Source organism: Pituophis catenifer, unplaced genomic scaffold (genome assembly GCF_029215685.1).
Source record: "Pituophis catenifer annectens isolate HBS135680 unplaced genomic scaffold, rPitCat1.0.hap2 SCAF_4, whole genome shotgun sequence".
NCBI lineage: Eukaryota > Metazoa > Chordata > Lepidosauria > Squamata > Colubridae > Pituophis > Pituophis catenifer.
Window position 1 is genome coordinate 26,340,367 of NW_027256884.1, and position 20,710 is coordinate 26,361,076.

The 20,710-nt window shown below is 39.1% G+C and overlaps 1 protein-coding gene across 1 annotated transcript; it reads left to right on the plus strand.

The window, feature by feature from the left end:
• Positions 1–480: 480 nt before the first annotated feature.
• Positions 481–19,886, plus strand: LOC139317164 (maestro heat-like repeat-containing protein family member 6). The gene is made up of 15 exons (XM_070944123.1): positions 481–819; positions 2,140–2,292; positions 5,391–5,545; positions 8,084–8,252; positions 8,376–8,545; positions 10,447–10,581; positions 10,664–10,778; positions 11,936–12,079; positions 12,833–13,003; positions 13,323–13,478; positions 14,277–14,369; positions 16,063–16,165; positions 17,538–17,603; positions 18,178–18,286; positions 19,750–19,886. Exons 1-15 carry the CDS (start codon positions 481–483, stop codon positions 19,760–19,762), a joined length of 2,091 nt encoding a protein of 696 aa, XP_070800224.1. The 3' UTR covers positions 19,763–19,886.
• Positions 19,887–20,710: the final 824 nt, after the last annotated feature.

Consider the following 20,710-nt stretch of genomic DNA (forward strand, 5'->3'; position numbering starts at 1 on the left):
CTTATGACCGTTTTTCACAATTACGACCTTTCCAGAATCCCAATCATCATGTGATCAAAATTCAAATGTTTGGCAACTGGTTCATACTTATGACCGTTGCTGTATCTCAAGATCATGTGATCACCTTTTGCAATCTTCTGACAAGTCAAGTAATGGAGAAGCCAGATTTACTTAACAACCGGATTACTAATTTATCAACTGCAGTGACTCACTTAACAACTGAGGCAAGAAAGATCATAAAACATGGAAACATTCACTTAAATATCTCACTTAACAAACAGAAATTGTGGGTGTAAATCAAGGACTAGCTGTAATGTGCACATTTTTATGAAATCCTTATTTGAGGGATTTTGTTTCCAAATCCCACAGGGTTTAGCTGAAAATGCTCCTCATCAAATTCAGCATGCTTTAGCCAAGAATAATTTTAGAAGTTCTTCTGAGAGGCAACTTCACAATCTTTCTTTCTCTTCTAGAGCAGCTATGGTTATAAAAGAAAAAATAAAGAAGACTGATGGCCCACATCTGGGGCTGAACATGCCCTTTGCCAGTGAACCAGATTTTATCTCCTTTGACAAAGCTACACAGACCTCCTCTGAGGATGCATCAGATGATCCACATACAGCTCACATATTTGTGCCAGAAAAAGAAAAATACTATGGGTGGAAAACAAGAAGCAGACTACAAGAGAAATGTCCCGCTGTCCAGTCAGGGTTGGAGCTTGAGAACTTCCTTCTGGAGGAAAAACACAAAATGGGGATTACAGACTTGGAACATCATGAGAGCATCGCCTTGAATCCGATTACAGAAGAATGTAATGAGGTACAATCCATCTATGAATCGGAAGACGATTAATTCCAAAAGTCTTCTGCTTATGCTCCAATTCTTCATAGCTCATAGCTACTATGCAGCAGTGGAAGTATATACTTTCCCAATACAGCCACCGAAAGCAATTAATAAAATTTAAATTAAATCAAGTACAGTTTTAATCTATCTCAATCCACTTTTTTAGAGACCCCATCTATGTTTTGGAATAGGGCTTCTAGTGTGCTGCTCAAAGACTAACTTTGGTTCTGTTGTGACCCAAGTAGGTAGTATTAGACGCAAACAGTTCCAAAACAAACAGACTTTATTAGAACAGCTGAGAATTAACTCATTCTCAGCGTAGTCCGAACTAAATTAAAACAAGAAGTTCTTAACACAAATTCTTCAGTCTAATCATCAACCTTGGTATAATTAGGCAAATTGCTAAAGGCTTCTCTTGGCAAAAGTTCAGAAGTCGAAGACGCCAATCAGAGATAAGTGCAGCAAGACAAGAACAAGTCTATCGATGTTGTTTTCCGACAAAGAGCCCAAGAGCCGTTGCTGGTCTTTTAAGCCTTATGGGAGGGGCCAATCATCTCTTGGCCCTACTCCCGAGTTGTCCTCTTTGCTTTAGCTGCTGTTGCCTTCTGGCAGCTCTTCTCATATGTGCACTAGGAACAGGCTCCTCCTGTTCCTCTGCCTCTCTACTGTCAGCCTCTGGAGGCTCCGGAGTCCGCACCTCACTCCCCGATGGCCCTGGCCCCATCTCTGCCTCTGACGCAGAGCCCTCATCCGGGGCCTTCCCCAGCTTCCAGGACTGGCCCCTGTTCTTCCTCAGCCTCATCACAGTCCGACTCCGCTGTCAGCTCCGCAGGCTGCTGGCGGACCACAACAGGTTCTTAGCCCATTTGTACACATCTATTGCCTTGAGGCACAGTTTTCAATTTATTTTAGTACATTTAATTTCATGTTCGATCACCATATACACGATATACACTTCAACTAGCATTCCCCAGTTTGCTGCCCTCCAGCTGTGTTGGAATTCAATCCCATCTTTGCTAATCAGCATAATGTAGTCATACTGGTTAGTCATTATGAGAATTGAAGTCTCACACAGCTGTCGAACTTTATACTGGAGAACCCAGGAGTAGACATAACATTATGGTCCAGAGCTAATGGTCAAGAGTGACTTGTCCAAGACTTCTCCTTGCAGCACTGAGTAAAATTGAATAAAAGCACAAGCTGGCTCTGCCACTTGCTTAAGAATTGCAGATATTTACACTTGATCTCCAGTTATAAATAAGTGTCCTATGGTAACCTCTTCTCTGTCTCTTTCAGAAACCTCTCAAAACCGATCCAACAGCCACCATTACTGGACAGATCCTCCTGGCAGTGGCTAGCCTGCGGGATTCAGACAGAAACAATATCCAGGCAGCTGCAATTATGCTGAATTCTCTTTTAAAGAAAGAGAAGAACAAATTAAGGGGAAGGGTAAGACAACTGAGAATTGTGTACATCTCATGGTCAAGTTCGATGTTGATTTGATGCTCAGATTCACCCTGCAGGTGTCTTGGAATTATTCCTTGCCCTGGTACTGCTAGTTTAAATAGTAGCAAACCGATTTGCACCATGTTTCAATAGCAGCCGACCTATTCTGATTTTTTTTCAGTGGTATCTGCCCCCATAAGTGGCCATTACAAGTTGCTAATTGCATTATTGTTTCTTTAAACCGAACATCATATTATAGCATAATCGCTGCAATCAAAAACAATTTTGATTTGCTGAGCCATCTCTATAGTGATATTCCTGAAATAGATGTTAAGGTGTCGGACCGTCCACAACTTAAACCTCTAAATAAAAGCAATCCTTGGCTCCATTTGTTGAGAAAGGTATAATTTATTAGAGTTCAAGTGTATTGCAGTAATGCAAAGCCAGAACTGAAAATCGTGCACCAAAATCCCTAAATTCTACTTTTCCCTCCCTTAACTGTCTCTCATTGCCCAGCCCAGTGTAATCAATCAGGTTCAGGCAAGATATTTTCCTAATGGTCGGTCCAAGTGTAGTTTGGGAAGTGGCTCCTCTCCTTCTTCCAGCTGGATGACCTTGAGGCAGCATCTTGAGGGGATACAAGACTTACTTTCATTTCCTGAAGCATCCCCTCTCCTTCATTCCCCCTCCCCACAGTTCATGGCAGTCTCTCACCACATAGCAGCGGAGCGCCAGCAAGCATAAGATGGCAGCTGAGGTTAAGGATGCATTGATTATCTGTAAAAATTCCATCATCATCAGAAATACCTATAATTCTGAGTTCCCTAGATCAGGGGTGTCAAACTTGATTTCACTGAGGGCCACACTAGGGTTGTGTTTGACCTTGAGGAGCCAGGTGGGCATGGCCAGCTCAACAACACTTGTGTCAGGGGCACCTGTGGTGCCCTGAGCGGTCTGCCAGCGAAAATGGAGCTACGTTTTCACTGGCAGAGGCACCGCAAGCTGGTCCTTCACTGTTTCCAGGGTGGCCCCATTGGTCAGATCTAAGCACCCTGTGGGCCAGATCTGGCCTGCGGGCCTTGAGTTTGACACCCCCTAGATGAATCTGGGTACAATTTTATTTTCCAACACAGAATTCTAGAAACAAAATAATATTTTTCCATTTGACATTACATGCGAATTCACGGATTGTAATCTGTATTCTGAAATATATGTGTCCAAAGATTACCAACTCAGAATTGCAATATTGTTCCAAAGTAACAGGATTCTTTGTTTTATGGACATGTCATTCATATTGCTCAAATCTAACATGATGGAGATAGTCCTACGCTGGTAAAAGTTGTATTGCAATATTTAAAGTTCTAAATAAGTGTTCCCTAAAAGAAGTGCTCTGAAAAATATTTGGTGACTTCAGTCAACTAATACACACTTTTCAATTAATAGGGTGAACTTCATCGTCCGAGAATTTCCAATTCATTATGATCCAGTTTTGGTCCATATGTTTTTGCTTCCTTTTGTTGTCTAGATTTTCAAAAGGAAGTCTTCATCAGGAAGTCTTACGCCACTCTTGTCACTTAAGGTTCTTACACTACCTAGTGAGGTTCTCTCTAACTCAAGTGCCTGTAATAACAATAAAAGCAGCCTGTATCAAAAGTGTACTAGAAGGCAAGGAGGTGCCATAATAAGTCATGGGCTATTCCACTTCAGAATTCATTCTTTTTCTTCAAGTACTATTAAAATTTTTGAAAAAAAACCTGGGGAAAAAATGGAAGTGCCTCCAACCCATTTTGTGTTAGTTACTTAATTTCTTTCTAAGCCAGAGCAAGTGAATTTATAAAGCCAAGTTGGGAAGATTGTAGGGTGGGTTTACCAAAACACTAGAAAGTTTGAAGGTATCAATTAACCCTTGAGTGTCTATTTCATTGAGTTTGTCACTGGAGGAAAGGATGACCTGCAGTAAGAGTGTTAGTTCAACCAGAAACACAGCTAGTTGTACTAGGTCTATCATTATTGTAAGGTTACATTAACAGAATCTTGCAAGACTGAAAGATTCTTCCTTTCCTTTTATTCTCCTGAAAACTAGGGTGAGTCCCTTCTGAAACGTTTCCCGTGCCCTACCTCCTTCTATAGACTGAGATACCTTTTACATGCCAGTTGTCCACTCTATGACTCTCCGTCTTATTTCCCAAGGTCATTCCCACATATCATTACAAAGAATAATGGATGTGATGGAGTTTTAGTCAATACTATTACAAAGATCATATCATCTTCATTCAATTCTACTACATCCTTCCTCTTGCTCTTAGTGTCACAGTACATTTCTTCTTCCATTTCTTCATTCATTCATTTAATTTGCTACTTAATGCTCTTTCCCATTTGACCCTTTAAGTGACAATCTTCCACCTGGTATTGTCAACACCAGATGAAGTTTCATAGATTGACCTCCATTGCCTATCCATTGCCTATCATGCTTTGGTAATGCTTTCATAAAATGGAAAGCATTTGGTAATGCTTTCATAAAATTTGTTTTAGTACACTAGAGAAGATGTAGACTAGGTTGCCAGCTGTTGACATGCTTGTGACACATACAGCATTTGCTACTAATGGTAAAGACAGTAATAATCAATGTTGGCATGTTTTTATGTATGCCACAACTACAACCACAGCCCAATTTGATTTTAAGCATACTTGTGCTACCTTGCAAGCCAGGATCACTAACCTAAAGATTGGCTCGGAAATCAATCTACAGCTGTTGTTACATAAATCCCACTGATACATAGTGTATTAACAGTGTACAGTAGTGTACGGAACACTCAGAAGGTTGGTACACATCAGTTCAGATAAAATTTTGATCCAGGGAATAGTTAAAATTCCTGACTTTTCTCAAGATTCAACATGTATGGCAAAAATGGGTTACATTCTTATTATATTGTGCAATTTACAGTACACTAATTAATCTCTGAGATCTTTTTCCTAAAAAGAACTCAGCCTTATCAAGATGCTCAGTACTACTACATTCATATTTGAATGAATAAATTACATCAAGCACTAGAAACTCAAGAAAATGCAACCCTTGACAATCTCTTTTTTCTCCTTTCTAGGTGCCAGAGATCATAGATATTATTTATTTCCACTTGAATGCTATCCAGGATCGCAGTGCAAGAGAAGCAGCAATAGGAGCTGTTTGCCTGCTGGTTGAAGCACACACAGATGAGGCCATCTCAAGTCTTCTGAGGCTCTCGCTCTTTTGTGACAGGTTGGTCTAGTGCAGGGGTCCTCAAACTATGGCCCAGGGGCTGAATATGGCCCGCTGAAGCCAATAATCTGGCCAGCGCAGGACCATGAGGCTGCCCTGCCCACATTGCCCTGCCTACCCACTGGCCCCCACCCACCTTCTAGAGGCCGGAGAGGCCAAAAACAGGACATGTGGAAGCCTCTGGAGGCCAAAAATGGGCCCGTTTTTGGGCAGCAGAGAGGTATTGGAGGCCGGGGAGGCCAAAAACTGGACTGTTTTTTTCCTCCCCAGCCTCCACAGAGAGAGAGAGTGGGAGACACACACACACACACAAACAGAAGTCCCTCATACACACCCCCAAGGCAGCCACATTCCTTCGCTATCCTGCTTTCCACCCTCAGGAGCATAACAAATCAAAGTTTAATTTGTGTGTATTGTTTAGACTGCTAAATTGGCCACGCCCGCCCAGCCACATGACCACCTAGCCATACCCACCCAGCTGGTCTGGCCCCCGAACAGTCTAAGTGACCATGAATTGACCCCCTGTTTAAAAAGTTTGAGGACCCCTGGTCTAGTGGCTAAAGTGCTGGACTAGGAGGGAGGAAATCTGGGTTCTGCTCCTGTCTTAAGCAAGGTGGGGAGACTTTCAGCCAGTCACTTTCAAAAATCCCTAGGAAGAAGGAAATGGCAATCTAGTTCTACAAATGTTGCCCAGAAAACTGCAAGAACTTTTCCATATAGTCACCAAAAGTAAAAATTGCCTCAAAGGCACTTTTGGAAAAAAGAAAAAGAAAAGTGGCAGGCTAATTATTATGACAAGTATGGGAAAAACAGACTTTCTTCTGAGAAAGAGATGGGCTGAACTGATAACAATACCAATGACCCCACCATTTTGAATACTCTGCCATACGCACTTTTAGTACTGGAATATTGTACATAAATGTACTCATTTGTCTCTTACTTATTGGGTTACTGATGATTCACTTAAATTGTTGAACTGACAGCGGGGGATGCTAACGCAATTGTCAGTCTCTCTTTATTTGGTATCAATGGACACAAAATCAAAATACAAAGGTTCATTCAAATCTATGAGCTTGGGGCATGTACTTATGAAACCTTACCTTGACAAGACAAGCCAGTACTCTGCAGAGTCCTCATCCAGTCATAATTTATCAGCACTGTCCAAACAAAAATGAGCATGAAATACAGAAAATCACTTTATGCCATAATCGCACCCACTCACAATTACTAACAATGGCTTTTGAGAGAGGGATCTTTCCATGCCTGAAAATGCCAAGAACTGAATTTGGAATTCTTGGAATGGAAAGGAAGATTATGCCAAAATTGAACATTATCTTTTGAGTTGATTATATAGATTGTACTGTAAAATTTTGTTTTCTGAAGAATTCCATGTTCAATCTTGGACTATTTGCTAATTAGAATTTAGAGCATTTTCTGGAACCACCCTATATTTCTTGTGCCAACAAAACAGTAAAACAGCCAAGCTTTAGGTTGGCACAACAATGGTTAGACAATGCTATAAATCATTAGTTGGAATATAGTCATAAACAAGAAGAACAGCTATTTTCCAAAGCAAGTTGCTGAAAACATAAATTTGAAATCTAAGAATTGATCCCCTGTGATCATCTTTGGATAAACTTGAATTTGGTTGCATGACATAAAACTAAATCCAGGGCAAACTGCACTGTGATGCTGGTTTCTGAGACAGTTGCTTTAAAGGTGCTATGCTATAAGATTGCCTCCTAGAGACCCAACCTCACAAATTGTTCATTGAAGATGAAACATTGACTTTATTGATACAAAGAATTGTACGTTATTTGTCTCCTTCTGTATTACTCAACTGAACTTTCATGAGCCTTCAGTGTATGCTTCAGCAGCATGGAGCGTGCTTTCTTTGCCGCTCCAATTATTAAAAAGATGAAGCAGGGACCAATTCACAAATGTATCAGGAGAAGAATGCTGGGAACAACAAAGCAAAGTTGGCGAGTGAAAGGCAGCATCTGAACTGGCTTGTACTGTATAATCTGGATCTGTCGTTATTGAAAACAACAGTGTCTCAGTTTGGGTGAAAAACAGTGACAAATCCTCCTTTAAAATATCTTTGTAGTTTAAAAAGCAAGTCACCTATGTATCCTCTGCAATCTTTAATAGCCAATTGTTTTCCAGATGTGCAGGAAGTTTCTCTTTTTGTCTGCATTTGTGCCTGTAATTTCATTTCAATAAGTCTCTCTCTGTGTCTTTCTCTCCAACACACACACTTTATCCCAAATGTCTATGGAGATTCTCGGTCATCTAGGTCATGGTTGTCCCAAAGATGCTTTCTGAAGAGGCAACTGGACTTTCTGGTTTTTCTTTGAAGATGTTTCGCTTCTTATCCAAGAAGCTTGGATAAGAAGCGAAACGCCTTCAAAGAAAAACCAAAAAGTCCAGTTGCCTTGAAAAAGCACCTTTGAGACTTTATCCCAAACTAGATTTGAGGACATAATCAACAATGGCTTTTTTTTAATTGTGTGTCTTGTTTTCAATTTCAATTTTCAGACATGTTACTCAAATTTGGGAAGCTCTTGGCCAAGCTAAACAACCTGTCAGACTCCAGGTCCTTGCCAAACTCCTTGAAGTCCTAAAAAGAAGACCCAGCCTCTACAGTGAGCCCCTGGTCTCAGACCTAAATTTCAAGGATAATAATACTTCCTTTTTCCCTCTGGCTGTGAGTTTCTTCCATGGTTACTTACTCATTTGAGAATCCAAATAATGAATGATACATGTTTGGCAGATAAGCACCAAATCGTCTAGAATTTAGATATTGTGTTTGTATATATTCTTTTCCCAGGCAACAAAGGCCCTGGGCATAATATTTAAGGATAAAAGGTGCAAAGTGCCTATGAATAGCTTTTACGTGTCTGTGATAATTTTCCTGGTCATTCAACTGCACTACTTGGTGAGCTCTTTAGATGCTGACTACGAGCAGGAGGAGATCCTCAAAACATCACACTACATAAGGTAACTAGTGGGATACAAAACAGGTAATATTGGTGTTAGATATTACATAATAAACTCCCCCCCCCCTATATCTTAAGGACAGAGACTTGTAGGGATTTTGATGCCTGTGTACATCAGCATGAGAAAAATTAAAATGTTCCCCTGGAAAATTCCTTAACCTTGAAAGAATGATTGTCACATGTTGTGACTAATCATAAATTATGGCTGAATAGTAAATACATTGAGAACAGAGGTGGTATTCAGCAGGTTCTGACCAGTTCTGGAGAACCGGTAGTGGAAATTTTGAGTAGTTCGGAGAACCAGTAAATACCACCTCTGACTGGCCCCGCCCCATCTATTCTCTGCCTCCCGAGTCCCAGCTGATTGGGAAAAAATGGGGATTTTGCAGTAACCTTCCCCTGGAGTGGGATGAGAATGGAGATTTTACAGTATCCTTCCCCTGCCATGCCCACCAAGCCACGCCCACCAAGCCATGCCCACAGAACCAGTAGAAAAAAAAGTTGAATCCCACCACTGATTGAGAAGTAAGCTCCAGTGGATTCGGAAGCATTTAGTAACAACAGTTCTGTGAAAGTGTGCACCTAACGTGCTTGCGCACAGCATTCAAAATACAGCAATTTGAAGCTCAGCTGTTTACCTTCTATGGCATCCCCATAAGTAGAACAGCGGAGGTGCAGAAATCAGCTGTGCCACGCGAATCAGCTGAGCCAGAAAGAAGGAAATATAGGACAGGATAGGGTGGGGGCGGGGCCAGCTGATCATCGGAACTACCGGTTCACTAGAACCAGTCCAAACCGGCAGCAGCCCACCACTAGATACCTTTCTTCTCTTTTAATAAATTAATAAACTCATCACTTCTACAACACTGGCTGAACAGAGATGACATGAGCTTCTAATATCATTAGATTTATAGCATTTAAAATGGCATTTTATTAGTTACATATGTGGTATTTCACCCTTTACAAAACTTCTTTTCTTCACTTCTTCACACCTTCTACAATTACTGCTGAGAATTTGTTTGGATTGCAGTGATATATGTGGGGGGGGGGAATTCCCCAGCCAGCATTCTGTGCTAGTCTATAAAAATCAGGATACTAGTGTTATTTAAACACCACCAAATGTTTGTGAGCACACACAGACACACCAAAACTATAAAAACATACTAAAAACCTATTTCATTTATTCATATGCTGAAGTACAGTAGTTTCAGCACAGATCAGTGACTATTCAAAACTTGTTACCAATTTCCTATGTGAGCATGGAAATGTCATTAAATATATGGGTCATTAAATATAAAGTAATAAAATATAAATATAAATTCAACTAATTGAATTTAAATCTGTCTAAATGTTACTTTGCTTTGTTCCTGGATCCATCTGTTTTCCTAGTGTGATCCCTGCATTACCACTCAAAAACCAAATGAGATCCTCAGTCCAAGAACAAAATGCATCCCCGATGTAGCAGTTTACTACCAACCCAAATGACAGGAATTTTTAGAAATAATATAAGTTCTCATATAGACTGAGAATGTTATTCCATTTTCATATGTCTCCAAAATTACACTGGCTAACACAGATTTTGCTTCTTGAATACCTTTGGATGTATTTTATAAAATTTTGGCTGCTAATCACCCACTCCTCACCTTCTGCCTCTCATAATTTAACCTTTAATATACTGTTTTATAAAAATCTTGTGTTCTGCGATTTCTTCTTTTATTTTAAGTTTGCTAATTTGTTTGCACTCTGGCCGTAAACATTATTCGGGGTTAGAGATAGAGATAGAGATAGAGATAGAGATAGAGATAGAGATAGAGATAGAGATAGAGATAGAGATAGAGATAGAGATAGAGATAGAGATAGAGATAAAACACCAGTCAAATACTTTTCTTGTCCTTAATTCAGCTGTACCATGGAAACTTTAAAAGCCTTGATCAAAAGGGAGAGGTCATCACAGACATGTTTTACAAGTCTCACAGAAAACTGGGAACTTCTATCTTCACCAGAGAATTACCTTGAAGGTGTTCTCCTTTTGGCCAGGTAAACCATAGTGGGGGAAAACTCATGATAGAGTTCACCATGACTGGGATATGTAATAATTTGATTAATGTTGTTCTTCCAGAGCTCTTGTCAAGAATCATCATGGGCTTGATTACGCTGTGTTCACCAAGGTTATACCATTTCTCCATCATGGGGATGACCAACAGAAACTAACAGCAATGGCCTTTTTCACTGCAGTAGGTTTATTTCCTCCTTCATGTAGCTGTTTGGGACAGATTAAGCATAAGCATTTGGGAGTAGATTTGCAGCTCTAGCTGGGAAATGACATACAAAACCCTGAGCGTTCAGGGACATGGGGGAAGGTTTCCAAAAAGATCAAGATTGTGGCCACAACCAGTGCAGCACACACACAAAAGGGACAAGGCTTTACGGATGCAATGGTGACTGCTATCTTAATATTTTTGATTGCCATAAATACCTCTATGAAAAGATATGACAATTCACTGTTGATAGGCATGTTCCGCCAAGCCGGGCTATCAATTTAATGATTTTTAAATTGAGTTTTAAATTTTTGGGGTTTCAAATTTCAGCCGAATTATATAATAATTTTAATTATTATTTTTAACTGATGTTTGTCTTTGTGTTTTTTAATAGGCTGTATACCACCCTGAGTCCTTCGGGAGAAGGGCGGTATAGAAATAAATTTATTTATTTATTTATTTATTTATTTATTTATTTATTATTTATTTATGTATGGGTTCATTTATTTATGTGATGATTGATAGATTGTTTACTACATTCCTGTTCCAACTAGTTAGGTCTGTAAGTCTTACCACCTGCCCATTTGGCAAACTAATATTCTAATTTTCATCCCAGCTAAACAGGGTTTGATAATGTTATAAAGAAAGCATTATAAGGGAAAACCCAAAATTCTGAATGGAATTCTTTTTCTTAGGTCATCTCAAGATTATACACCAATATTTCTCTTCTCCTTTCTATCCTAGCCTTTTTACATAGCCTTTTTAATTGTTCAACTAATAAATGAACAAACTCCTAGCGCCTCACTTGCTGCTTTTTCTTAGAGATCATGGATGAGTTAAAAATAGATGTGGAAAAAAGAAAAAGAGGAAATAGAAGCAGGGAAGGGTTAGGAAATCAGAGATCCCTCCAAGGGCATCCCAAAGAGGGCAAAAAAGTCATGATGGTACTCATGACCATATATCAAAGCTCCTAAACGTCCTTTAATTGAGCAGTGATGGCCACCATCTTGACTTTCTTGACCTCCTTCCCCAAAAATATAGCCCTGATTCCATCTTTATCTTTCCACAGCTAATGGGGGATAAGTGAAGTGCTCTGATTTTCTGCCACATATTTACTGATTTATGTTGTTCAGCTTCTTTCTTCTGAGTCTACCTATACAGTGCTACAAAAGCATTATATCTTGAGCTTATTAAAGAGTTGGCAGATTGATTCAAATCCAACCTACCGCTGGCTTAGTCTTCACGGGATGGGGAATGTAATTCAGCACCTGCAAAACGTGAGTGACAAAGATTTTTCCCCCGTCAGTGATTGAATCTGGTATATTATTTGCCATGTTTGAAGAAAACTTTAGTATGAATGAGGTTAACATAATGAATTGATGAGTTGTTTCTGAAGAAATGAAGCTAATTTGGTGCTGGAACTATTCAATCAGGCTACTATGAATAATGCCTTAGTTGCCTCTTATCTTGAATATTGTAAGACTCCCTGCATGAAACTGCCTTGAAAAGACTTTGGCAACTTCAGTATGTTCAGAACGTTGCAGCCAGTTTTCTTCTAGAAGGGAAATATAAGGCTGATATTATTAGTCTTTGGGATCAACTGCATTGATTGAGCTATTTATTTCCAAGGACAATTCAAGCTACTGTTTTTGATCCATAAAACACTAAGTTTCTTTGAGACAGATCACCAACCTCCTGCCTTTGAAGGGAGATTGAAAATCCATTTATTGATTGAGGCAGAGGTAAATCTCATAGGTAAATAAATAGTCCGTAAAAGCGCAATTTCTTACTTCTTCAAATATTCATAAGGTGGCAAATCCCTTTGCATTTTTGTAGCCTAGTTCTCTAGAAGTCCTTCTTTGCTGCCTACAATTTTGGGAAGAATTACATCTTAAGCTTTCAAGTCCTAGAAAAAGGTTTTATAATCTTTGACATACACGTTGCTGATCTATTCAAGAATAGTGGTATCAAATTATAGCAAACAGACAAATACACACACACAAAAAGAACAAGTGTTGATGTCTTTTCAGAGGAAAGAACTCACATCTCTAATCCTGAGTATACTTCCAACCTTCAGTGATTCTGATGAGAAGGTGACATTGACAGCTATTGAGGTCATAACCAAGGAGGTTGCACACCACAAAACTGCCAACCATGTCCTTATAAAGATTGTCAAACAGCTTCAACCACTCTTGGCAGATGTAAGTTTAGAAGATATTATTCATTCACATGAGGAAGGCTTTTCAAACTGGGAGGGTAAATAGAAAAATGGTGGATTTGGGAAATCTTTAAAAATATCTTCTATTTTTCTTTTATTATAGGAGAAATAACCATAGGGATCTGGTATAAAGCATCGTCCTTTCTTCTCATTAATGAATTCAGTTATTTTTATGCCACTTTTCCTTAGGACGGAGCCTAAGAGAAAATAGCTTTAAAAACTAGATCTTTGTTTTGCTTACAAAGTTGATATTTACACATCTGATAGAAACTGAAGTATTTCCTTTCCTTCTGAAATTCCAGAGGAGGAACAATATATGTTGTGCTGCAAATCAACTGTTCCAAGACATCTTGAAGACTTTGGACACAAAAGACAAATCCTCTATGCAGGATCAGGTTCTCAATAGTATTCTAACACTGATGCTAAATCTAGAAGATCCACATCTAGATGTGACAAAGGTAAACCAAGTTGTACATATTTGTAGCCACTTGGTTCAAACAAGGAGGAGGAGGAGGAGGAAGAGGTGGTGGAGGATAAAGATGAGGATGATCGCAGCACAAACATTATGAAATGATGACACAAACTACAGTATGTGGACATTATAAGATGGATAAACATTACATCCTTTGTGTTTTTGAGCAAAGGCATCGTGATGCATCTGACATCATTTTCTCTCTGGGTCTCCTCTATGAATGGCCACAACAGGGACAGAAGCAGAATGATATCAAGAAAGTAGTCAAGGTGTAACCACAACTGCATGATCACAGCCCATCAATTTTTACATGTAACACAAGTTAAAAAGCAGGGGGGAGGGGTCAGGGTTTCCATTGCACCCTTGTAAATGCTCTCTTGACTTTTTTTTTTACGTTTAACTTATAGACTCTCCTGCACAATACACACCCTGAAATCTGAACATAACAAAATATAATGCTCAAAAAAAAAAAAAATTAAAGGATGTCAAACTTAAAGAACTGTCTTATTTGAGAGAAGGGAAAGCAACATTTTCAATATGGAAAATGCTGTGCTTATGGGTTTAAAATTATGAATAGCACTTTTTTTTATCATAATTGTAACATTTTTCATGACGCCACTCTGATTTAATTTAAAAGCATTTGCCATTTTTCTTTATTATCTGGATAAACATTTTGCTTGTATTATTTTGCTAAAGAACATTCTTGCCTTTCTTCCCTGTTACTTTTCCAAATCCTGATCTATTCACTCTGAGAATGTTTTTATTTGCTCCGGATTTGTTGCAGTCTCGTACTAACAGTTTACAACTTTGCAAAACCTTCTTGGGATGGACGGTAAATGACAACGAGAACTTTTGGAATGTGCTCTGTAAGCATCTGGTAAGCCCATTAAAGCATATTGGGCTCTTTTTAGTCATACATTGCTCCTTTGTTTTTAATCTATTGATTCCAAATCATCGAGTAAAGATGAAGATGTGAGAGGGGGAAAAGAGGCTTCCTTTGTCCATCACACAGAGCATATATTGTTGAAGCATATTAGAATAGAACAGAATAGAAAACAGAGTTGGAAGGGACCTTGAAGGTCTTCTAGTCCAACCCCCTGCTTAGGCAGGAAAAACCCTACACCACTTCAGACAAATGGTTATCCAACATCTTCTTAAAAACTTCCAGTGTTGGAGCATTCACCACTTTTGGAGACAAGTTGCTCCACTGATTAATTGTTCTAACTGTCAGGAAATGTCTCCTTAGTTCTAAGTTGTTACTCTCTTTGATTAGTTTCCACCCATTGCTTCTTATCCTACCCACAGGTGCTTTGGAGAATAGCTTGACTCCCTTTTCTTTGTGGCAGCCCCTGAGATATTGGAACACTGCTATCATGTCTCCCTTAGTCCTTTTATAATTTATTTATTTATTTATTTATAATTAGACTTCTATACCGCCCTTCTCCCGAAGGACTCAGGGCGGTGTCCTTCTTTTCATTAAACTATACATGCCCAGTTCCTGCAACCATTCTTCATATGCTTTAGCCTCCAGTCTCCTAATCATCTTTGTTGCTCTTCTCTGCATTCTTTCTAGAGTCTCAACATCTTTTTTACATCATGGCAACCAAAACTGAATGTAGTATTCCAAGTGTGGCCTTATCAAGGCTTTATATTAGTTTTCTCCACCTATCCAATAACTCTTCCCCACCTTTGACAACCTCAGCATGTTGTGGAAGGAAATCACATTATTAAGAATCTTTCCTAGACAAGGAAAATCCAACATATATAGCCTAAGGCTGATGAACTACCAGGTTTTGTTCATATACACTGAATTTTTCAGTATATTATATTCACATGTGGAGTCTTGACATGGGTTGTCAGTGATACAAAAAATGATGGGGGAACTGTGGATGGGTGCTCTAGAGATCCAACAGCAAGAGATAGATGTTGTGGCAGATGAAATATTTAGATTAAATAAACATGATGAAAGGAGTTACAAGATACCAGGGGAGAAGCATGAAAGATTCCCTAAAAAATTAGTAAGAGTTGAAATTCTAAAAAGGGCAAGAGATGATGGATAGATATAGAATATTTTTAACATGGTGGTTATTTTATTAAGTTAGAAAAAAGAAGTAGAAATATTATTGGGAAAATAATATTATGTATACTGAAATATAATAAAATAGTATAATTATTATGTATACACAAATGTTATGATTATGTATATTTAAATGGTACTATCATTATTAGAATTGTGTGTAAAGTATATTGACCCGGACAATATATTGTTCACCAAGCACTTTTGGATGTTAAAGAAAAAATTATAAATAAAATTATATATATAAAAAAGAGATACATTTCAAGAGTTGCTGTTATAGGCATTAGACAAAACATTAGAGTACCATTCTGGTGCTGCTCTCTCTAATCTAGTACCTTTCAGACATGTTAAGCAATGGGCTTCCATAGTATCTTGATGGCACAAAGTTGGCGAAGAATGGCCTAACTCAATGGGGATTTCAATTGCATTTTTACTATATCTTGTAGATTACATTGAGGAGTGCTCTTTAACATGGAACAAAATTATTTTCTAGGTTAAAGAGCATCCTGGAAAACTGAGGGGCTTCTTGGACCAAGCACAGGAATATACTCAGAGCCCACAAAAGTCTTCAAGGATTGCAGCTGCCACATTTATAGGTTATGTCAATAAAATTATTTAGATTTCCTTTTTCCCATTCTTCCAAAGGTCCCAAGGCTATTTCATGTAATGGTCAGAGTAGCTCATCTATTTCTTCTGATGATTCATAAGTCATATAATGGTTGCTTGCTTTATGAGCAGCTTAATAAAACTTTATAGCAGTACATTCTAGGTATTTCTAGAGCTCATAGATTTCCACCAGATCAATTGCTTTCAAACAGTGTTCTGAAGAACAATTAAGTCTTCAGAAGAGTATCAGGATCCTTCACTCAGATAATTTCCAAGGCCTTAAAAGTTTCTCAAAGACCCAGTTTGATTCAAATACCCAGCATTTGAAATGTATGGTATATGAGAAACCGGAGAGACAAGAATAGCAACATGATATTCTTCAAATATGTCGAAAGGATGACTTCTAAAACTCCATCTAGCATGTCCTAGTAAAGTTCTGGCTTTGCCCAAGCATATCATGGCTATAATGCTGTTCCCATCCCAAATTAGCAGTGGAGAGACATATATTCTGGAAAACCTTCCCATGGTTATTTGTCAAGATTGCTTTGTTAAGCACATAATAATGACTGTAAAGAGCTTCAAGCTGCAGTCCATCATCTAATGTCTGGTGCATATACAGTGTGTGTGTGTGTTATTTTGCTGTTTTTATTTTATTAATCATTTCTTGGAGTCACCTTTGGTCTTTGAATGAGCTACATTGTAGAATATCATCATCATTGATGATCTGCAATATAGTTAATTGACATCTGTCCTGTCTGTCTGTCTATACATCCATCTATCTTATAGAGCTGGAATTTCCTGACAACCTGACATCCAAATCATCCTGCTTAGATTTTTCAGGATCAGCCAAGATTGGATACACACTGTTTACTTGCTTAGTAATAAAAATAATATAACATTGGTCTGGAATGGGACAATTCACTGCAGCCATGGCCAACTCGCCACGGAACAATTTGACATGGCCAATTCACTATGGGACAACTCACTGTGGGATAATCCAACAATTCAATTTAATTATTTAAAATAATCTTAAATTTGTTTTATTTTTTGTCATTCACATTTCATTTTGTCCCTCCTTTGGCATCCTTTCTTTTAATGATTCAATTCCACTATTTCTTTGATATTAGGGTAACTCTTGTCCTGCAGAGAATTATCCCATGGCGAGTTGGCTGTGACGAGTTGGCCATGTGAGTTATCATAGACCCTGGTCGATCAGGGCAGTTGCCAAATAGCAACCTAATTATTGCAGAACGTGGTGAGAAACATAAATAGTAAGCTTCACCTCCAGGAAACAGGAGGAAAAGTAAGAGAAGGTAATGAAGATGAGCCTTTTGATGTACATTTAATCTAACTTATCTTTAGATTCTATCTTCCAGCACATGGAATCCAGCCATTTGCAAAAATCAGAAGTAGACTACTTGAGGAAAGGTGAATATATTAATAACTTTTTATGTTATTAATAGGATTTTTTTTTCTGTTATCACTGAATTTATCTTCCCATTGCCAGCCACACTGATAAAAACAACAACCAGACAATATGCAGACAAATAGGATTCTAAGAATGTGCATTCAAAAACCTATTTTCAACAGTATTAAGCACTATCTGTTCAAGGGTATATATTCCCTTACAAATCAAGACGTTGCTTTCCTAATGTTATTTTTAAAAATTATTTAAAAGAGTTGCATGTTTAATATGCTCTTTTGTTCTCCTCTTGCCATCCCTCTGCAGAAGCCTTTGGCCTTGTTTAACCTGCCACAAATCCACTTTTTTCTGTAGTCCAGAGATAACTGACTGGGGAATGGCCTTCTTTATATGCCTTATCATTTACCAAAGTGGTTGGGATGCTCTCTTGTCTAGTAGGCAGCAATTCCCAAACAGAGATTGGACATGTCTCACAAATCCATCCCTAGGCAAACAATTGGGCTACTTAATGAGAAGCAACCTGGTTCATTGGGCTTCCTCCAGGTCCGCTTGTTAAACAGCCCTTGCTCTTTGTTTTAGCTTTGAGGTCTTTTCCGTCCGAAAGAAGTTCTGTCCCAGTTGTTTCGGAACCAGAGAAAGTCTGCAGGTATTGCCCAGATCTATTCAGATGTTCCCGCTATTTCCCAAGGTATGCTATTTTTCCCATCTGGAGTGAAAAAGGAATAAAGGCAACCTTTGTAATGGGAAAGGGACGCGGTGGCTCAGTGGCTAAGCTGAGCTTGTCAATTGAAAGGTCGGCAGTTCAGCGGTTCGAATCCCTAGTGCCACGTAACGGAGTAAGCTCCCGTTACTTGTCCCAGCTTCTGCCAACCTAGCAGTTCGAAAGCACCTTTGGTGGGAAAGTAACAGCATTCCGTGCACCTTTCTCGTTTAGTCATGCTGGCCACATGACCACGGAGACGTCTTTGGACAGCGCTGGCTCTTCAGCTTTGAAACGGAGATGAGCACTGCCCCCTAGAATCAGGAACGATTAGCACATATGTGCGAGGGGAACCTTTACCTTTACCTTTACCTTTGTAATGGGAAGATTTCTGGGTTTGTTCTTCCAGTTAAGTCGTGATATGTTTTGTTCAGTTTTGGATGATAGTGTTGCACAAAAATACAGCTATTGTGATTTGTGAACTATAATTAATAGCTTCAACCGATGGGCAAATACAAGGAATTGTGCCTTATATAACAAACTATCATTAACCAACTCCTTTCTTAGTACAAATCCTAACTTGCTGCTTGTTGTACCGCCCAAAATTAGCTGTGTGACTCTGCCAGCCACAATTTTCCACCTACTTTAATCTATGAACATGGCAGATTTGTGAATATTGAATATTGAAAAATGTGTGTGACCAGCCATACGCTAAACAAATAAATAAATAAATATGAACATGGCAGATTTATGAGTTATAGTCTTTCCCCAAGATTAATCTGAATGAATGCACAGGTTTTTCTGCAGCATGTATTCTCTGTTCTTAGAAACAGAGACTGTGTATGCTATCCCAGTCTGGATCCTGTGTGTCTCACTATTCTATCACCCAGATCCACTATCAATAAAACAATTCACAGCAAGCAATAAAATCTCTCAACTAAAAATAGCAGGAGGGACAACAGCCCATATAGATAAAACATCTCCTAGTCTCCATAACTAGAGATTTAGTCATCTTCCAAAAAATTGGTAAAAGGGGAGGGGCAGCCTAAGTTCAGAAAGCAGTTTGTTCCTCAGGACTATGATGTCCTGTTTTCAAACTTCCACCCCTCTCACTGCATGATGTGAGTGGGATCTTCATTTTCCATGGGCAGGATGGGAGGTTGCACATGGAAGAGATATCTTGCACGTAAAAAGGATTTAAGCCACATAACTTTTTTAAAGATGACTGGCAGACAATGCAGCTCCCTTAGAATAAGCATGCTATCCACAGCCAGCCAGCCAGCTAGCTGCATTTTGTATCAGTGGGCCTTCTGAGTCTTCAAGGGAAGCCCCACGTAGAGTAAATTACAGTAGTCTAGTGGCAAGAGGTTATGGGTATAACTGTTGTACTGAGTAACCTAATCATACCCAGATTCTCATATTGTTCCCTTTTCTTGCTGCTTGTTTTTCAGATCCTGTATTTGAAGCCTGAAACTGAAGCTGATATTCATCTGAATAAAGAACACTGTATGAAATGGCATGGGAGAATATCATTCTGGATCCCCTTGGTAGGATTACCTACCTTGCCATGTTTTTATTCTGACCCAATACCTGGAAGAAATCATGTCAACGTAAATCATGCGGCCTCCGCAGCTGGCCCTTCCAATGCATCTGAATGGGCTCCTGTCCTGCTGCTGTCTGTATAGCTCCTTCAGGTGATGCCATCAAGGCAGCTGTTGGCAAAACTCCGCAACTAAAATTTAGATATTACCAACCATGCAAAAAGTGAATGTAGTTTAAAAAGGCGTGCCAGGGTGATCAGTTCCTCCAGGCCCTCGGGCCAATAATTTTCCTTCTTCACTCAAAAAAATAGCCAGCCTGTTGACCTAATGATCACAAGATGGCAGCTAAGAATTTATCTTAAATTTGTGCAGGTCAGTTGTAACTGCTACATAAATGCCCTTGGAGTTCAAGAGAGAGATGTTGGTATATGTGTGGGAGAATGGTGTACTCTTGGATATATCCAATAATTCCTTCACCATTATTATTTGCTTGTTGATTATCAATCTGTCAGCCATTAGATGGCAGCAAAGAATCGGAGGGTGGTTTCTCAAGTCTGCCATCTACTGGTCATCCACATTCATTCAGGTGAGATATAGCTGCTAAATAAATCTACCTCAACAGCTGGAATTTGATACTGATATCAGATCACAACTCATCTATAACTCTGATTATACAATAGGGACAGGAGTGGATTCTACTTACCTTTACTACTGGTTCACAATGGGGCCACGCGCGCATGCTTGCTTTGCTCTCTCTCGTGTGTGCTCTTCTGCACATGCGCAGAAGCATTTTGATGACGTCAGGGTCGGTGGATGGAGCCTCCCACCAGTTTTACTACTGGTTCTATAGAACCAGTGCGAACCGGGGGCA

What these genes read in the sequence shown, in the direction of transcription:
- LOC139317164 (XM_070944123.1), top strand. Translation starts at nt 481, where the DNA reads ATGGTTATAAAAGAAAAAATAAAGAAGACTGATGGCCCACATCTGGGG. An exon ending in CAATGGCCTTTTTCACTGCA is followed by an intron (nt 10,779 to 11,935) that starts GTAGGTTTATTT and finishes TATGTTGTTCAG; the next exon opens with CTTCTTTCTTCTGAGTCTAC. An exon ending in ATGTGCTCTGTAAGCATCTG is followed by an intron (nt 14,370 to 16,062) that starts GTAAGCCCATTA and finishes ATTATTTTCTAG; the next exon opens with GTTAAAGAGCATCCTGGAAA.